This window comes from Rhinatrema bivittatum, chromosome 14 (genome assembly GCF_901001135.1).
Source record: "Rhinatrema bivittatum chromosome 14, aRhiBiv1.1, whole genome shotgun sequence".
In the NCBI taxonomy this organism is placed as follows: domain Eukaryota; kingdom Metazoa; phylum Chordata; class Amphibia; order Gymnophiona; family Rhinatrematidae; genus Rhinatrema; species Rhinatrema bivittatum.
Genome location: NC_042628.1, coordinates 82,031,634 through 82,051,063, shown reverse-complemented (window position 1 = coordinate 82,051,063; position 19,430 = coordinate 82,031,634). Strand labels below are relative to the sequence as shown.

At 42.0% G+C, this 19,430-nt stretch overlaps 1 protein-coding gene across 1 annotated transcript in view; it reads right to left on the bottom strand.

Moving 5' to 3' along the window:
• Window positions 1-6,434: 6,434 nt before the first annotated feature.
• Window positions 6,435-19,430, bottom strand: part of LOC115075853 (FXYD domain-containing ion transport regulator 3-like) — a 50,028-nt gene continuing 37,032 nt past the window's right edge. The window contains exons 7-8 of the mRNA XM_029576710.1: window positions 7,815-7,861; window positions 6,435-6,667 (exon numbers count right to left, since the gene is read on the bottom strand). Coding sequence (XP_029432570.1) covers window positions 6,648-6,667; window positions 7,815-7,861 — 67 coding nt within the window. The 3' untranslated portion in view covers window positions 6,435-6,647. The remainder of the gene's footprint in view (window positions 6,668-7,814; window positions 7,862-19,430) is intronic.

Genomic DNA, 19,430 nt, shown 5'->3' with positions numbered 1-19,430 from the left:
AGCAGCAGCAGCAGCAACAGCAGTGCCTAGAGACTCTGACAGCCACCGAACAGTTGGTAAGCCAGCTTGACTCTGTGCGAGGAGCAGAAGCTGCTGCCCCTCCTCCAGCAAGTCCTAATCCATCGACTTCTGTGAAACACATGCCTGCTCCACCACAATTCGCCGGAGAGGCTAAACAATGTCGAGGATTTCTGAACCACTGCTTCATTAGGTTCTCCTTGCAGGAACAACAATTCCCTATGGATCGTGTAAAGACCTCGTTCATCATCTCCTTATTAGTTGGAAAGGCGCTGGCTTGGGCCTCCCCGATCTGGGAACGCGGAGACGCCATCTTAAATGACTTGCCTCGATTTGTTCAGATCTTCCGCCAAGTATTCGATGAGCCTGGTCGTCTATCCACCGCCTCCTCTGAACTCCTCAACCTTCGCCAAGGCACCCGCACCTTGGCTGATTTTGCGGTGGAATTTCGTACCTTGGCGTCCAAGCTAAGATGGCGTACAGATTGCCTAAGAGGTATCTTCCTGGAGGGGTTGACTCCCCGCATTAAAGATGAGTTAGCTGCACGGGAGATACCAGACGACTTGGAGGTATTGATTGATCTCCATTGATCGATTACAACAGCGTGCTAAAGAATCTAGACCAGCCCGATGCATGGTTTCTTTAGCCCCTACCTTCTCCCGCCCCATGGTCAACCCAACCACATCAGAGACATCTTCAGAGGGTAGAGAGGAACCCATGCAGTTGGGGAGGAGCCACTTGACTACCGAGGAGAAGCAGCGTCGACGAAGGATGGGACTTCGTCTTTACTGCGGAAACAAGGGACATCTTCTGGCTCATTGTGCTGAACGTCCGGGAACTATCGGACCTAGGCGTCATTGAGAGGCTGACCCTAGGGAGCAATCTCGCTCCTCACTGTACTGTTCCAGTCATGCTACATTACCACCCTCACAACGTTGGCTCTTATCGATTCTGGATCAGGGGAAAATTTCATCCTAGCTGAACTGGTCCATCAGCTACAATTACCAGTACTTCATCGCAAATCACCCTTATACATTTCTTCGATCCAGGGGGAGAATCTTCCAGGTCAAATCACTGCCTGTACCGCCCTGATAATCCTCCATACGGGGATTCTTCATAAAGAGGAGATATCCTTCTTTATTTTGGAAAAAGCGGTCCACCCAGTTATACTGGGCCTCCCCTGGCTACAAAAACACACACCCATCATCGACTGGAGGACTCTTCAAATTATAGCCTGGGGGTCTGACTGTTTCACGTCTTGTTTGGACCAGAGACCACAACCCAAGGTTCAATTAGCCGCCACCAAACTCCAACTGCCTCCTCAATATGCAGATTTTGCAGATGTCTTCTCCAAAGAAAGGGCAGAGATCCTCCTGGTACACCATCCGTTTGACTGTGCTATAAATTTGCTCCCTAATACCAGTCCACCTAGAGGGAGGGTCTATCCGCTATCTGGCCCAGAATCGCTTGCCATGTCTCAATATATCAAAGAGAATCTTGAACGGGGGTTTATTTGTCCGTCTTCGTCCCCGGCCAGGGCGGGATTCTTTTTTGTTCCAAAGAAAGACGGGTCTTTGAGACCATGCATTCACTAAAGGTCTCAATGCAATAACTCACAAGGATCGTTATCCTCTCCCACTGATTCTGGAACTATTAGACCGTCTGCACGGAGCCAAAGTATTTTCTAAATTGGACTTGCGCGGCGCATACAACCTGGTTCGAATAAAACTGGGAGATGAATGGAAGACCGCGTTTAACACACGCGACGGTCACTATGAATATCTGGTGATGCCGTTTGGACTTTGCAATGCGCCTGCGGTGTTTCAAAATCTAATGAACGAAGTATTTCGGGACTTGTTACATCAAGGAGTAATAATTTACCTGGATGATATACTAATCTATTCCAAGAATTTGGCCACACATCACACCGATGTCCGAAGAGTTCTTCAACGCCTGAGAGAAAACCGGCTATTCGTCAAACTGGAGAAATGCTTGTTCGAAAAGCAATCTTTATCATTTCTGGGCTTCATTGTCTCCACCTCTGGCTTCCGTATGGACACGGATAAGTTAGCTAGCATCCGGGAGTTGCCGCAACCAGTGGGACTCCGCGCTGTGCAACGTTTTCTTGGTTTTGCCAATTTTTACAGGAATTTCATTCCACAATATTCGCACATTGTGGCACCAATCACGACTTTGACCAAGAGGGGAAGTGGCCTAGCGAGGCTATACAGGCCTTCGAGAGACTCAAGACAGCATTCCTACAAGAACCCTGCCTCCACTCGGCCATTTATTGTGGAGGTAGACGCTTCGGACGTGGCCGTAGGAGCGGTACTTAGCCAACACTCCAACCAAGGTACACTCCTCCCATGCTCCTGTTTCTCCCGTAAATTTTCTCAGGCCGAGAAGAATTATGGCATTGGAGGCAAGGAGTTGTTGGCAATAAAGATGGCGTTCGAGGAATGGAGGCAATGACTGGAGGGGGCACAACACACTATTACAGTCTACACGGACCATAAAAACTTGGAATACCTTAGCAAGGCGCAGCGATTGAACCCACGCCAAGCTCGCTGGTCGCTATTCTTCAGCCGCTTTGATTTTGTGTTATGATACCGCCCGGCAACCAAGAACATCCGGGCAGATGCCCTTTACAGGCTACACGAAACAGAGGACACACCTGAAACCCTTAACTATATTATAGATCCGGCTAAAGTGATACTCACCACTACGGAGACAGCGCCACCAGGGCTGACGGTGGTCCCCCTTCGTCTGCGTACTAAAGTACTCTCTTGGGCATATGATTCCCTTACGGCTGGTCATCCTGGAAGAAAACGTACGTTGGAACTATTATATCACTACTACTGGTGGCCCCAGATGGGTCGGGATGTGCGTGCCTATGTTGACTCTTGCCCAAAGTGTGCCCAACAAAAACAGTTACCTGGCCGGCCATGGGGCCTCCTCCAACCCCTTCCACCTCCTCCAACCCCTTCCACCGCCTCAAGAACCCTGGACCCATGTTTCCACTGATTTTGTAGTGGACCTCCCTCCTTCCTCCGGGAATCGGGTAATATGGGTCATGGTCGACAAATTTTCGAAAATGGCACATTTCGTGCCGTTGCCCAAATTACCATCCGCTCCTGAGTTGGCTTGGCTTTTCTCTCTTCATGTGTTCCGCCTTCATGGTCTCCCACGCCACATAACTTCGGACAGAGGCCCACAATTTACCGCTAAATACTGGGGTGCGCTATGTAGGAAATTTGGTGTGCAGTTGGACTTTACCACAGCCTTTCACCCTCAAGGGAATGGGCAGGTTGAATGGATCAACAGAGGATTGAAGTTGTTTCTTCGCCTATTTGTGAATGACCGCCAAGATGATTGGTCCACACTGTTGCCCTGGGCCAAATTTTCGCATAATTTCCACAAGCACTCTGCTATGGGGAACTCCCCATTCCAAATTGTTTACGGCAAGCTGCCACGACCTCCTCTTCCTCTGTCCCTCTCTGTCGCCTCCCCGGCAGCTCATCTTTCTGCACTACAGCTGCATGAACTATGGGAGGTCACCAATGCCAAACTTCTACGTGCAGCTGAGACTACCAAGCGGATGGCGGACAAACATCGTCTACCTTCTCCACTGTTTAACACGGGAGACCGGGTTTGGCTCAGTACACACCACATACGTCTCCGGGTTCCATCCATGAGACTCGCTCCCAAGTATATTGGCCCTTTCTTCATTAGTAAACGCCTGGGACCGGTAACCTATCACCTGTGGCTTCCAGCCAGTCTTCGAATCCATAATTCCTTTCATGTTTCCTTGCTGAAACCGGTGCTTCTCTCTCGGTTCCATGTTGATCGACTGTTGCATCTGAGGATGATCCAATTTATCAGGTACATGAGATTCTGGATGTCCGTCGTAACCACAGGAGGTGGGAATATCTGATTGCATGGGAAAGCTTTGGCCCGGAGGAAAACTCATGGGAGCCATCAGCGAACATCTTGGATAAAGCTTTACTCCAGCACTTTCATCTAACCCATCCTGGGAAACCCAGTCCTTCCAGAAGGGGGCATAAGAAGGGGGTACTGTTGCGATTCCTGGCCGTGGCAGCCCCCGGCCAGGATCCCTACCTTCACCCAGGCACCGGAGCGGGACCTCCTCCCAATGCTGTGAATGGCGTGCGGGCTGCAGCGCGATTCCCCCGGTGTTCCCTCATCCAGCGTTGGTAAGAGTGCGGCAGGCCCCGCCTCTTAAAGGGGCCACGGCGCGAAGACCAGGCCGGCCCCGGAAATTGACGTCAGCACCCAGGGAGATTTAAACCTCTCCCTGGGATTCAACAGATGCCTTGTAATTAAGGTTCGTTGTGGTTGCCTGGTTGTGTATTCTCTGTTTTGCTTTAACCCTGCCTGGACTGAGACTCTGCTTGCCTGCCGCCTGCCTTGACCCTGCCTGGACTCCGACTCTGTTGCCTGCCTGGACTCAGACTCTTGTTGTCTGCCGCCTGCCGTGACCGTTGCCTGGACTTGGACTTCGCCTGGCCGCCTGCTTCGGTGAACCTGAGTGCTGAGGTCCACCCTCGCCTGGACTTTGCCCACTCCACCTCCTGGAGAGGAGTTCATCAGGACTGTTCCGTGGTGAGTACCCTCCGGACCAAGGGTCCATATTCAGTACAGCTACCGATTGTAAACACCATTGAAGAAACAATGAAACTTGCCAATATGTATCTTGAGATAATTAAACAGCTCTTAAATCAAATGGAACTGGTAATAAACCGACAAAATGGAATTCTTACACCTTGAACGCAAAAACATACACCACATTCAACCAACACTCACAATTAAAAATAACCAAACCGTTGAGTTAGCATTAAAAGTACGAAATCTAGGAGTAATAATTGACCCTGTGCTAAACATGAAACAACACATCTCATTGAAAATAAAAGAAGGATATGCGAAACTAATGATCCTGAGAAGACTAAAACTTCTAACACTTAACAATTTCCGCACAGTTCTGCAGGCAATGATATTCGCAAGTACAGACTACTGTAACTCCCTACTTTTAGGACTACCACAATCTACAATTCGGCCACTACAAATATTACAAAACTCAGCTGCTAGAATTTTGACTGGCAAAAAAAAGAATGAACACATTACAGGAACACTCTCTGATTTACACTGGCTCCCAATTGAACAAAGAATTCAATATAAGGCTTTATGCCTAATACATAAACTAATCCATGATGAAAAAGCTGACTGGCTTAACACAGCGCTGCGCGTACATGTCCCGCAAAGAAACCTAAGATCTGCTAATAAGGCTCTACTAACTGTCCCCTCTGTCAAAACAGCACGCCTCACGCAAGTTAGGGAGAGAGCACTGTCACTGGTTGGCCCCATGCTATGGAACACCATGCCACTCGAAATAAGGCTGCAGAGAAATTTCAAAATATTCAAAACCAATCTGAAAACCTGGCTATTTAAACAAGCTTTTTTATAAAGATAAAGAGAAGGAGAAAAGCAGTTGATTGATAAGGAAGCACCAAACTAGAAGTTATTTGTAACCTACAAATACACATTAATGTTAAATTCAATCTGCCTAATATGCTCCCAACAGACAAGCTTATTTTACACACAGTTTATTGAAATAAATTGTTACCGCACTATGATGGCACCTAATTAATTTGTATTCTATACCACTCACATTTTCATTATCGTGCCTTGCTGTAAACCGTTGTGACGGTTATCTAACGTAACGACGGTATAGAAGTTTTTAAATAAAATCAATAAATAAAAAATTTTGGGGGGGGTTTAGGGGGAAGGGAACGGGGAAGTTTTATAACTTGCGTGCGCACATGTACACCCATGCGCATCCTTTTAAAATCTACCCCAATGAGTTTTGTATAATCATGATTTTTTTTCTGTGCATAAGTGCCTGCAGTGTAACTCTAGTCATGACTGAAATGTTTCCTAAGAGCCAGAGGGAAGACTAAGTGAGGATCACACAGCAGAGCTGCAGTCCGTAGAGCACATCATCTCATGGATAAAGCCAGCTTAAAATGTAAAGGTTCCCACCAACCCACTCCGCTCTCTACTTATCCTAATCATAAACTAAGTTCTAATCCCTATTGACCCCTGGTTAATCAGGAGGTATCATGGTTTTCTTGGCTATGTTTGATAGTTTTCATGTTATCTCTTATGATATTTAGAAGTCCCATGTACAGTGCTACAAAGGTTTTGAGACTCATTGCTGTTAGCCTGCACGTTATTATTTAAATGACTGAGGGGAAACGTTTAAGTGGAGATAAATATCAAGACTAAACATTTTCTATGTGGTTTGTTATATTCCTGCAGACTTTGCAAATATCTTGATGGTATGGTTTCTTTGTACCAAAATAAAATATAAATTAAAAATAAAGTGAGAAATAAACAGCTGAAATAAAATACAGACTCTTTATTGAATTTGTGCATCAAGAAAAGTAAAAAAAAAAGGAGAGGAAGAGTTCCCAGGGTGGCCAGGATCATGCCACAGGCAGCACTCACTATAAGGGGAGCAAGGAGTCTGCTCAATGAGCTTTCAGATATGAAATCAGGGTATCCATAGCAACTTGGATCTAGAATTGACAGACACTGGCCCCTCAATCCCTTCAGCAATTGCTGGCACTTCCTGCAGAAAGAAAGAAAACAGACTTCAGCTAGAATTAGAAATACCCAGCCATGTATCAATTCCTTTTGTATAATTGGTGGGAGGAAGGAAGAGCAACATTATCCAAACTATTGACAATCTTTATTTGCACTCTACAACCAGACCCCTTCTATATTACACACAATATTAATTTTTCACATTCTAGTGGTCTCACCTCCTTTTTCTGTAGACTAGGGTAGAATAGGCAGCAGTGATCACATTGTGCCTCTGTAACGCCCTCTCTCTAACAAATTTTGTTACAGAGGGTTCCACCCTCCCTACCTCATAGGAGCTCCACTCCTGCCATTCCACAGAGAGGGATCATTTATTTATTTATTTAAAATCTTTTCTATACCGTCGTTTAGTATTGCACCATCACAACGGTTTACAGGGTGGCACGCATATATGTATTTGATTAAATTCTTACTACCAAAGTGCCAAAACATTTACGGTGGATATCATGGGATATCACAGCCATGTCCACCATCCCTAATGACAGGGGCTCATCCTACAAATGCCTTCTGCCATTCATCATTTCTCACCCAGACCATCTAGGCAGCTTAGAAGATCTACCTTCTTTTTGGAATTAAAAATGTTACAATCCACTTGCACCCTCCCCTCAAAATCTCAGCTTCCAGATATTCTAATGATGGGCTTAGAGCTGGGATGTCCAGTTCCAGTCCTTGAAGACCACATACCAATTAGGTTTTCAGAATAGCCCTAATTAATATGCAAGAGATAAATCTCCATGCACACTCAATTATATGCAAATCTCTGCCATGCATATTCATTAAGGATATCCTGAGAGCTTGATAAGTTTGTGGCCCTCAGACTGGAGTTGGGCATCCTGGATTAGAGGGTTCTCTTTTCTGCTCAAACATTTTGAAATGTTCTTATGTAAATAGTTCGGTTATTGCCACGCACTCAGCCTCAAAGTCCAAACGCTGCTCAAATTCACAAAATGGGAAACATGGGGAGGTATTGGAATATAAACATGACTTATAGCTTAAAATTCACAGCAAAACAGCAGAAGATGAAGGGAGAGAGAGGCTCATTCATTAAATGAATTTTCCCACAGACACCAAATGCGAAAGGCCTTAAGCACTCTTGCTGTGTCCGTCTCGCTCACCTGGTGTGATCAACTGCTGCTGCACCGGTGCTGCCTCACTCCTCCTCCTGTTTTTGGGGAAAAAAACCGTTGCATTAGCGTAAGAACAGCACCACTTGCAAGGAGTTTTACGTGAGCGGTGGCAAGTTTTCTGCAGAATCAGAGTGCCACTTCTCCCACAGAGGTCCCCTTTCACTCCAAACAGCAGATAGAATGGTCAGACTGGTCAGCCTGGAAGTTGTACTACCACAAACCTGACAATCTTATTACCCTGCAACCCATGAGCCTGGGTCTCCATCTCAGGCTTCTCCACCATTGAGGACCCCTTCATTTATTTTACTCAATTTGTTTCCTGCACTCTCCCAAGGATGGAGGCAGGTTACAAGTTAAAACATCCAGAAACGCTTAAAGTATGGAATTTTGAATATTAATCTGGATATAGTATCTGTTAGTGTCATTTGCCAAACCTACCCATTTAGATAGGCCAAGAGTTCCCTAAAATATTTAGGAGTACACATTGGGGCTGATGTGGATGATTTATTTTCCCTAAACTATGGGACGCTGGAAAATATTATTAATAAAGACCTGAATAAATGGGATAGGGAAAATTTGTCTTGGTTGGGCCGCATTGACAGTCAAAACGAATATTCTTCCAAGGTTTTTGTATTTGTTTATAACCCTGCCTATATATCTAGCTTACTGCGACGCTCCAGCGGAAATATGTTTTTTCTTTCCGCTGGAAATGGCGGCCCCCTAGGGTTCCCAGGTCCACACTTTCATCCTAAACGACAGGGAGGCTTGGGAATACCCAATTTATTGTGGTACTATGTGGCTTCTCAACTTCGTGCCCTTAATTTTCATTGAAACTATCATCAAACCATGGGTTACTCTGAGGCAAACATTGTTAGGGGCAATGCCTTAGTCAACACTTCCCTGACAGCCACAATCTACTTGGCTTTCTCTTCATTGTATTTCTTTCTCATTACTCACCATGCTAAAGGTATGATCTCAGTGGAAATTAAAATTTGTGGGTCCTAGTTCTCGTTTTTACCTCTCTCATCTTTTTCACAAGTCTTTTCATTTGGAATTGCACCCCAAGGCGTTTGTGTCTTGAAAAGAGAGAGTGTGGCTTATTGCATATAGAGCACTTCCTTTGTATTGGTGCTGTAGTGTTTCCTATTGATAATTATGGAGAGGATAAGCTTCTTAGAATATGCCCAACTTTGGCATTTTATTGCGGTGTTGCAGACGACAGTGGCTCTATGAGAGGAACAGTCCTTATTTGAAAATTATTGCAATCAGGATGATGCCTTAGTAGGATGTGTTTGCTTAATGGTCCTCTCCTAGACAAAAACTTTCCTACATCTGAGCTTGGGAAACAACTGAGTGATGATGATTGGGACTCCATCTTTTCTTGTGCTAGTCTGTTCTCTCTCTGCTCATCTCCAAGCAAATTGATATAAGGTATTATTCCACTGGCATTTAACTCCTTCTATGCTCCATCGTATTTACTGCTCTGTGAATGCCTTATGGTGGCAACATTGCAGAGAGGAGGGAACTTTCATACATACTTGGTGGAGCTGTAAGGTCATTGCGCCATTCTGGCATCAAATTGCTGGGTGGATATCATCTATTTTGTGAGTGGGGGATGTATATGAAGCTCACTATATTTTGCTGGGGAAACCAATAGATGGTCTTACCATTTCACAACAGTGGTTATGTCAGAAAATGTTTATTGCAGCTGGATGTGAAGTTGCTTTACTCTGGAAACATGCAGATGCCCTCTCTCTTCAGAAGGTCTTATGTCGTTTATGTAATAATTACAATCTAGTTTATCTTACAGCTCTGCGTCAAACGCGTCATTCTTTAGGAAAATCTGGGACCCCCTTAGATAAATGGCGTCAATCCCAATCTCAAGGGATGCATGCCCTTTTGCTTATATCTACGTGGGTTTTGTTTTACTAAGTGTTTCCATGCACCAATTCCTTACACTTGCTCTAACTTTTAGTTCACTGTCTGTGTGTGCTCTCAAGGTGCCTTTTCTTTCTGGTTAAAGATTGGAGTGAAAACTCTTAGCATTTTGTAACTTGGTGGAGTAGAATTTTTGATTATGATAATAAACCCTGTGCTTGTGGTTAGGGGGTGTTTATTTGTTTCTTTTATTGTGTATTTTGTACGCATCCAATAAAAAAATAAAAGCAAGCCAGAAATGCAACAGTGTTTCTCAAGTGGTTTCATTAACCATAGATCCTGTTAAGATTTTAGATCATTTATTTATTTATTTATTTATTAACTTTTATTTACAGACATTCGTGCAGCACATCATGCCGGTTTACAATGAACTCAGGTGGAAAATACAGTGTAACGATAAAACAATATTTATAATAATGATAGTAAATAAATAACTGGCAATAACAATTAACAATTGTTAATTGTTAATTGTTATTCCATTGCAAATCCACCCATATCATGCCATGATATGGGTGGATTTGCAATGGAATGTTCAATGGGATGGTGTTCGAAGTTGGAAATTTCCTGCACAATTATATGAGAATGCTCTAAGGAATTTTTAGTAAAAAAAAAAAAATTGGGAAAAGTTCGAAGAATGTAATCATGAACATAAATCAAACCCAACTCTAGTTCTTTTTCCCCATCTAAGGATGATGTTATTTAAGACTCTCTGATGCTTAGTCACAAAAAAAGAGATCAGTTCACCCCATACCACCTTCGCCTTTTCCCAGAACCCATAAAAAGCGAAATGGAGTTGAATTCATTAATCCATCAGAGAATGAAATAATCAATGTTTTACTCTAAATTACATAAATATGGACATAAGCTGGGCAAATTGTTGGCCACTTTGATTAAAAAGTGAGAAGGGCAAAGATTTTAGCTGTAGTGAAGGATCACAATGGGTCTATAGTTAGTTCAAAGAAGCAAATAAGAGGTTTTCTTAAAATTTTTCAGAGATCTCTAATCCAGGGAGACGGAGGATCCAGTTGCCATGAAGCAATATTTAGATAATATTTGTAAGTCTCAACTTACGGAAGTTCAGTTATGTAGATTGAATGAGCCAATGAGCATTCAGGAAATTCAATATGATACTTAACAGGCCAAGATTTATAAGGTGCCTGGAACAGATGGATTTGGGGTGAATTGTATAAGTTACTATGAGGCCGATGCAATAAGCTGTGCATAAGAATGTGCATCCAATCTGTGCACCCTTTGGTTTTTTTTGTTAACACACTCACAGCTACAGCTCCTGGGCGCACGATGCAGTATGGTAATGAGGTGCCTGTGCTGAGGATCAATTGTGCATTCCTAGCGTGTCCTTGATATCGGGTGCACAGGAGACATGTCTGTGCGCACAGCCACGGGTTAGGAAAACAGATGCTCTTAAATTGAGCATCTGTTTTCCTAAACTGATCACCATCAAGACTTTTTTTTTCATGATGCTGCTTTCTGTGGTACCTACTACTTAATATCGCAATGATACTAAAAGTTGGAGGATCCACAGAAAGCAGGATTTTTTATTTTTTTTTTAGTGAGCCCGGCAAGACAATGCCAGCTCTGGGGATGGCGTTAAATTTGCTGTGTTAAAAAGTGTGCGTCGGGCGCACGGCAAGTTTTTGCATTGGGTGTAATAATGACATTTACATGTGATGAACGCTATTGGCTACGAGCGTTTTGGATGTGCCAACCCCCTTTTTGCATTGGCCTAGCATTTCCAAAATGCGCATCCAATCACTGGTTAAGCTGTGCACTAGCCTAGGCACACAATATTGTATTGGCCCCTATGTGGGCAAGTATTGGCTCCATATTGGAGGGTACTTTTCACTATAGGGACAATCAGGCAATTACTCTGATCCTCAAACCTGGCAAGGATATATATATTTTTATTTATTTAAAAACTTTTCTATATCGTCGTTCAGTGATACACCATCACAATGGTTTACAAATAGGCACATAAATAATTTCAAAATGGGTTGTAATTTAACAAGTAGGTGCCAAAATTGTTCAGTTACATGAATCAAATACTATACGCTATATGTAGTGTGGATTGTAATTCCATTTATGGACTATCCATACATGCGATATACTGTAATTCTTTAAATTAATACTAAGTATGATAAAATAGAAAGAACGCATATGTTATCTGGTGACTTTCCTGTTTGTCTGTGTGTAGGAGTCCTTTTCTTGCTTTAGTACTACCTATTCCCATTCTCACTTTGAAAAGCTTTTTTGAAAAACCATGTTTTTAAGCATTTTTTGAAGAGTTTAAAATCTCTCATTAATCTCATAAACCCGAATCATATAGGCCTATAATTGCTACTTATCTTTGACCTGAAATTACTAGCTTAAATAATGGTCGAGAAGCTGGCTTCTTTGCTTCCTAGACTAATTTTGGATAATCAGGTGGCTTTTGTGTGATATAGGCATTCAGTGATGAACATATTAAAGATTCTGACTTCCTTCATGACATCTGAACAGTCAAATGTAGACTCTCTACTTATCAGTTTTGATGTCGAGAAAGAATTTGATCATGTTAATTGGGAATGCTTGTTTCCTGTCTTGGACAAAGTGGAGATAGAGGGAACATTTCTCCAAACGGTTCAGTTGCTATATTTCTTTCTTAGAGCTGCCCTTTTGAACATTGGTAAACAGACAGACAAGTTTAAGCTTCAGAGAGGAACTCGATAGGGTTGTCTGTTATCTCCCCTATTATTTCTTCTCTCCCTAGAACCCTTATTGAGGATTCATTTTATGACAGAAGCTCAGGGGGTTAAAATGGGGAATTGTTGCATTCGCAGATGATATGCTAGTGCATATTACTAACCCTGTTGGGTCTTTAAAAGCCTTGATGCATGAGTTTTCTCTTTGGATCATTTTCAGGGTTGAAACTCCACTTAGATTAATCTGAGACTATGGGTACATTAGCGCGAGTTAAGACCCTATCGCGTCAGAGTTTTCCTTTAAGTTGGGTGGAGAATGTTTCTGTATTTAGGGTTTGTTCTTTCTGCAGATGTTACTAAACTTTATAATCAAATTCCACCTTTGATTGTACAGATGAGGACTAAACTGTGCCATTGGCAATCTCTTCTTCTAACTTTGGTTGGCAAGGGTTAATCATTTTAAATTAATTATTTTCCCAAAATGGCTATACATGTTACAATTACTGCCATTTAGTATTCTCAAAGAACATTTCCAGGTGATATACTGGGTTCTATCAACATTTTTGTGGCGGGGTATAAACCCTGATTTAATATAAACCAGTTAATGGGTACCTGGGAAAGGGGTGCTATTGGGCTTCCGGATTTAGAGCATGTCAGGTAAGATATCTTAAAAATTGGCTTTGGGACAGAGTAGTATACTCCCTTAGAATGGAAAGACACTTAAGCTCACCATTGCATCTGCAATTTTTATTGTATGCATGCAGTGTGGAATTACCGTTCTCAGTTAAAACTGGGGATTATTATTGATGATGTGAAAAACTTGGCAGATCCTCTGAACAGTTGGGATGTTCTTCAACAATTTCTCCTTATTTACCAAATCATGGTAACCAATCTTTCTTGCCAGGGACATAATATAGAGATTTTGGTATGTGGAGGTCTAACGATATCATTCAGCCATGACAGGTATTGGGTGTGGATGGACAAATGTTTATCTTTTCCAGAATTACAAAAAGAATTTGATGTAAGATCCAAAGATAATTTTGCATACATGCAACATCATTATATTCAGTCTAGGAGCTATATATTTAAAGGAATCCTTCTGTGACCAGTTAGAGGAATTCTTTCAGATCAAAGATTACAGGAGGTTAAGGATCTGTGGGCTTTATAAATCCTTGTTCAAAATTCATTCAATCCTGACTCTGAATCCTCTGCTTGATAAGTGGAATAGAGAACTTTCCATTACACTTACAGATTGAGTGCCAGTTTCAAACACTAAAAGCAAAATGTGGGCTTTAGAGAAATAAAATTTAAATTCTTAAAAGCAGGCTATTATGGCTCCTGCTAGAGCTTATATTTATTTATTTTAAACTTTTCTATACCGACGTTCCTGTAAAAGATACAAATCACATCGGTTTACAATGCAACTGCAACATTCGCTCAGGGGCGATACAAAGAACAGGGGAAACAATTAACCGTGGAACAGGGTCATAACAGATTAACAAAAATAAATTGGTTTTGTTGCCACTGATGTGTGTCAGAAATGCAAACTGGCTAGTGGGATGCTGGGCCATGTGTTCTGGACATGCATCACAATTCAAAAGTTTTGGGAGGGAATTAAAGATTTGTTTGAACAAATTCTTGGACAAAACATCTCCTTTTTCCCCTAAAGGTGTCTTATTTGATGACCCCAATTCTTTTCAAACTTGGGTAAAGATAAGAGGCTCTTAATATGCAAGGCTTATCTAATAGGGGTATGGAGGAATGCTTTTCATAACTTAATGTTAATGGTTTATCCATTTAAAGGAAAGAAATCTTTGTGGAGATGTGGAGTGCCTGTCTTCAGATCCGTAGTGCTGGGGTGAATGCGCTGTCCTGATGAAGAGTCATTGTTATAGGGGAGACGGAATCCTATGTAAAAGGATCTCTTTTGGTCTGACAGGTTTTGTTTCTGCTCCTAATCTGTAACCACCTCTGGAATGTGATTTTGTGGGGAGATGGAAGGGTTCTTGTTTTTATCTTGACTGTATGAACATAAGAAAATGCCATACTGGGTCAGACCAAGGGTCCATCAAGCCCAGCATCCTGTTTCCAACAGTGGCCAATCCAGGCCATAAGAACCTGGCAAGTACCCAAAAACTAAGTCCATTCCATGTAACCATTGCTAATGGCAGTGACTATTCTCTAAGTGAACTTAATAGCAGGTAATGGACTTCTCTTCCAAGAACTTATCCAATCCTTTTTTAAACACAGCTATACTAACTGCACGAACCACATTCTCTGGCAACATATTCCAGAGTTTAATTGTGCGTTGAGTAAAAAAGAACTTTCTCAGATTAGTTTTAAATGTGCCCCATGCTAACTTCATGGAGTGCCCCCTAGTCTTTCTACTATCCGAAAGAGTAAATAACCGATTCACATCTACCCGTTCTAGACCTCTCATGATTTTAAACACCTCTATCATATCCCCCCTCAGTCGTCTCTTCTCCAAGCTGAAAAGTCCTAACCTCTTTAGTCTTTCCTCATAGGGGAGTTGTTCCATTCCCCTTATCATTTTGGTAGCCCTTCTCTGTACCTTCTCCATCGCAATTATATCTTTTTTGAGATGCGGCGACCAGAATTGTACACAGTATTCAAGGTGCGGTCTCACCATGGAGCGATACAGAGGCATTATGACATTTTCCGTTTTATTCATCATTCCTTTTCTAATAATTCCCAACATTCTGTTTGCTTTTTTGACTGCCGCAGCACACTGCACCGACGATTTCAATGTGTTATCCACTATGACACCTAGATCTCTTTCTTGGGTTGTAGCACCTAATATGGAACCCAACATTGTGTAATTATAGCATGGGTTATTTTTCCCTATATGCATCACCTTGCACTTATCCACATTAAATTTCATCTGCCATTTGGATGCCCAATTTTCCAGTCTCACAAGGTCTTCCTGCAATTTATCACAATCTGCTTGTGATTTAACTACTCTGAACAATTTTGTGTCATCTGCAAATTTGATTCTCACTCGTCGTATTTCTTTCCAGATCATTTATAAATATATTGAACAGTAAGGGTCCCAATACAGATCCCTGAGGCACTCCACTGTCCACTCCCTTCCACTGAGAAAATTGCCCATTTAATCCTACTCTCTGTTTTCTGTCTTTTAGCCAGTTTGCAATCCACGAAAGGACATTGCCACCTATCCCATGACTTTTTACTTTTCCTAGAAGCCTCTCATGAGGAACTTTGTCAAACGCCTTCTGAAAATCCAAGTATACTATATCTACCGGTTCACCTTTATCCACATGTTTATTAACTCCTTCAAAAAAGTGAAGCAGATTTGTGAGGCAAGACTTGCCCTGGGTAAAGTCATGCTGACTTTGTTCCATTAAACCATGTCTTTCTATATGTTCTGTGATTTTGATGTTTAGAACACTTTCCACTATTTTTCCTGGCACTGAAGTCAGGCTAACTCGTCTGTAGTTTCCCGGATCGCCCCTGGAGCCCTTTTTAAATATTGGGGTTACATTTGCTATCCTCCAGTCTTCAATGGATGATTTTAATGATAAGTTACAAATTTTTACTAATAGGTCTGAAATTTCATTTTTTAGTTCCTTCAGAACTCTGGGGTGTATACCATCCGGTCCAGGTGATTTACTACTCTTCAGTTTGTCAATCAGGCCTACCACATCTTCTAGGTTCACCGTGATTTGATTCAGTCCATCTGAATCATTACCCATGAAAACCTTCTCCATTACGGGTACCTCCCCAACATCCTCTTCAGTAAACACCGAAGCAAAGAAATCATTTAATCTTTCCGCGATGGCCTTATCTTCTCTAAGTGCCCCTTTAACCCCTCGATCATCTAACGGTCCAACTGACTCACAGGCTTTCTGCTTCGGATATATTTAAAAAAGTTTTTACTGTGAGTTTTTGCCTCTACAGCCAACTTCTTTTCAAATTCTCTCTTAGCCTGTCTTATCAATGTCTTACATTTAACTTGCCAATGTTTATGCTTTATCCTATTTTCTTCTGTTGGATCCTTCTTCCAATTTTTGAATGAAGATCTTTTGGCTAAAATAGCTTCTTTCACCTCCCCTTTTAACCATGCCGGTAATCGTTTTGCCTTCTTTCCACCTTTTTTAATGTGTGGAATACATCTGGACTGTGCTTCTAGAATGGTATTTTTTAACAATGACCACGCCTCTTGGACATTTTTTACTTTTGTAGCTGCTCCTTTCAGTTTTTTTCTAACAATTCTTCTCATTTTATCAAAGTTTCCCTTTTGAAAGTTTAGCACGATGTGTTTGTTGACATCAAAGGTGAGGAAAAAACTCAAGATGTACCTGTTTCACATGGTATATGGCGTGCGTAAGGGTCACCGCACACTACATGCTGTTTCTTTATTGTTAATTTCATTAATAAAGAATTTGAATAATAAAACGTCCATAAAGCTGGAACAAATAATTACAATGTGATTGATACTACAATCATATAAATCATAAAAAAATAGACAAACACAAAACTAATTTGGTACAGGAAAGCAAAAATAATTTGAGTCAAATGTCAGGGTACACTGATCTTACGTGAAAGCATCTTCTTTAAAGGTGTTTCAAATCAGTGAGAAGTCTCCAGGAGAGAATTCCATAGGCACCGGCTTGCCAGGGGAGAAGCCTGAAACCTTGTTTCAGTTAAAGGTTTCACCTAGGCTCCCTCACTTATCGGCAGAGTGAAGAGAGCGAGATGGCCAATAAATTCATAAAACTGCATTAAACCAAGGAACCCTAGCATTAACTGACAGTACTTTAACCATTTAATTCTCCATAGTATTGGGAGCTAATGTGCTCAAATGAAGATGTTTCAGAAAGAACATGGGTAGCTGCTCTCAAAGCCCAGGCAGACCTAAAAAAAGGGGGTCATCATAATTAATGGAAGGAAAAATTAGTGCTTGTAGCACATGGTGAAAAACCTCTGGTCTTAATAAAGGTTTCAGTCTGCGTAGCACCCTTAATTTCAGGAATGCTGCCAATATCAAGCTGTGAAAGAATTATCGACTATTACTCCTAGGCTTTTGGCCTGGGATTGAATATATATTGAACAAGCCGTTAAAATGGGCGAGATGTTTGTTCCAAATGCCAGCTAAGCGTTGTGTGTGCAGGTGTCAGGATGGATACTCTTCCCCATCCACCCTCTCTCCCTTTGTATCCCCTTGCACACAATGCTCCTCTCCCCTCTTACTGTCCTGCTGCCCCATCTCCCCATCCCCTCTTTCCCACTGCTCATCTCTCATTCTCCCAAAGTTCCTCCTTTCTTCCACAGGTCCTCTCCTGCAGCCCCCCTCTCCCCTCATTCTTCCATTACACTCCCCTTGCACTCACTGCGCCTCACCTGCCTAGCACCCTTCTTTTCCTTATTCTCCAATTCCTCCTCCTGTGGCCCTCCCCTTTCCTCTCACTATCCTCCTCCTTCTAGTCCCTTCCTACCTTGGTCTCTGACATCATCTTTGTGCAGCTGCTAGGGCCTGGGATACAGCCCTTCTGCTGCTGGTGAGTCCATGTTTTTTTTATTTATTTATTTAATTTATTTATTTATTTATTTATTTAGAGTTTTTATATACCGGCAATCATGAAAACATATCTTGCTGGTTTACATAGAACGGGGATGCAATAAATACATAGAACTAGAACTGTGGTGACAGAAGGTACAGTTACATTTAACAAGGGTGGCCGAACTTGGAGAAGGAAGAAGAGAGGAGAGGATAGAAATGGTTAAACAATATACAATTTAAATGTAGTATACAAAATAAATGTTATATACAAACGGCAAGGTGTTTTATGTTGTGTTTTGTGTTTTATGTTTATGTTTTATGTTTATGTTTAATGTTTTTTTTATGTTTTTTTATGTTTATGTTTTTTTTATGTTTTATGTTTATGTTTTATGTTTGTGTTTGTTTCCATTTACTGTGAGGCTGACGTGCTCTCTCGCCCACGCATGTGCGGCACGTCCGTCAGAGCCGCTCTGTACTGCACATTCAGCTCTGACAGACGTGCTCTGCGGGTCTCTCTCTCGTGTGCACGCCTCACCGCAGCCCTCCCACGGCTCCATTTCCTCCCGGTGCCGCTCCGCTCTGACCAACGCGCTCCTTCGCCCGCGCATGCGCGGACGGTCGGGCAGAGCTGTGCTCTACTGCGCATTTGCGGGCCGTCTGTCAGAGCCCATTTATATTGTAGATGACCAAAGGTAAATTTAGATACTAAGTCCACTTTAGAATACCTACACATATGAACTAACTCCATTTTTTCAATATTTAGACCAGTCTGTTATCTTCCATCAAAAAGTGGCTTTAAGTAAAGTATTCAAAATTGAAAAGTTAAGGGCCAAGAAGATGTAACTGGAAAAAAGAACTGGGTATCATTTGCATAAGAGACACCTGGGGGCACCTGTTGAGTGGCTAGTTAAGTTAGTCAGATACACCTAGCTTGCTAACTGAACTGGGATATTCATCTAGCTTAAAAGTTAGCTAAACAGCTAACTCCACTCCTCCATGAAACACCTACCACCCACCTCAGGAACACAGATATACCCGGCTACAGACTCTTTCCATCTAGAATTTAGCTGAATACAGCACCAAATATCATGACTAAGCCATTCAGAAGGATAACTTTTCAGTTATCCATCAAAATGGCTTTTGAATATCTACCGGAGGGTCCTTAAAAGCTTGCAGAGTGTGATTAAATAGATATTAAAACTTGAGGCCAACAGTCATGAACCCTGTGGTACACCAGTCTCTATTTGTTGCCATAACAAAAAATTGTCTCCCAATCTGATTTGTTGTGAACGATGACTAAGAAAGAAAACAACTCAAGATCGTACCATACTACCTATTCTTGCCTCATCCAGTCGTGCAATCAAAATGATGGAACTGACTATATCAAACATGGGGGTTAAATCTAATAAAACTAGACTGTAACTT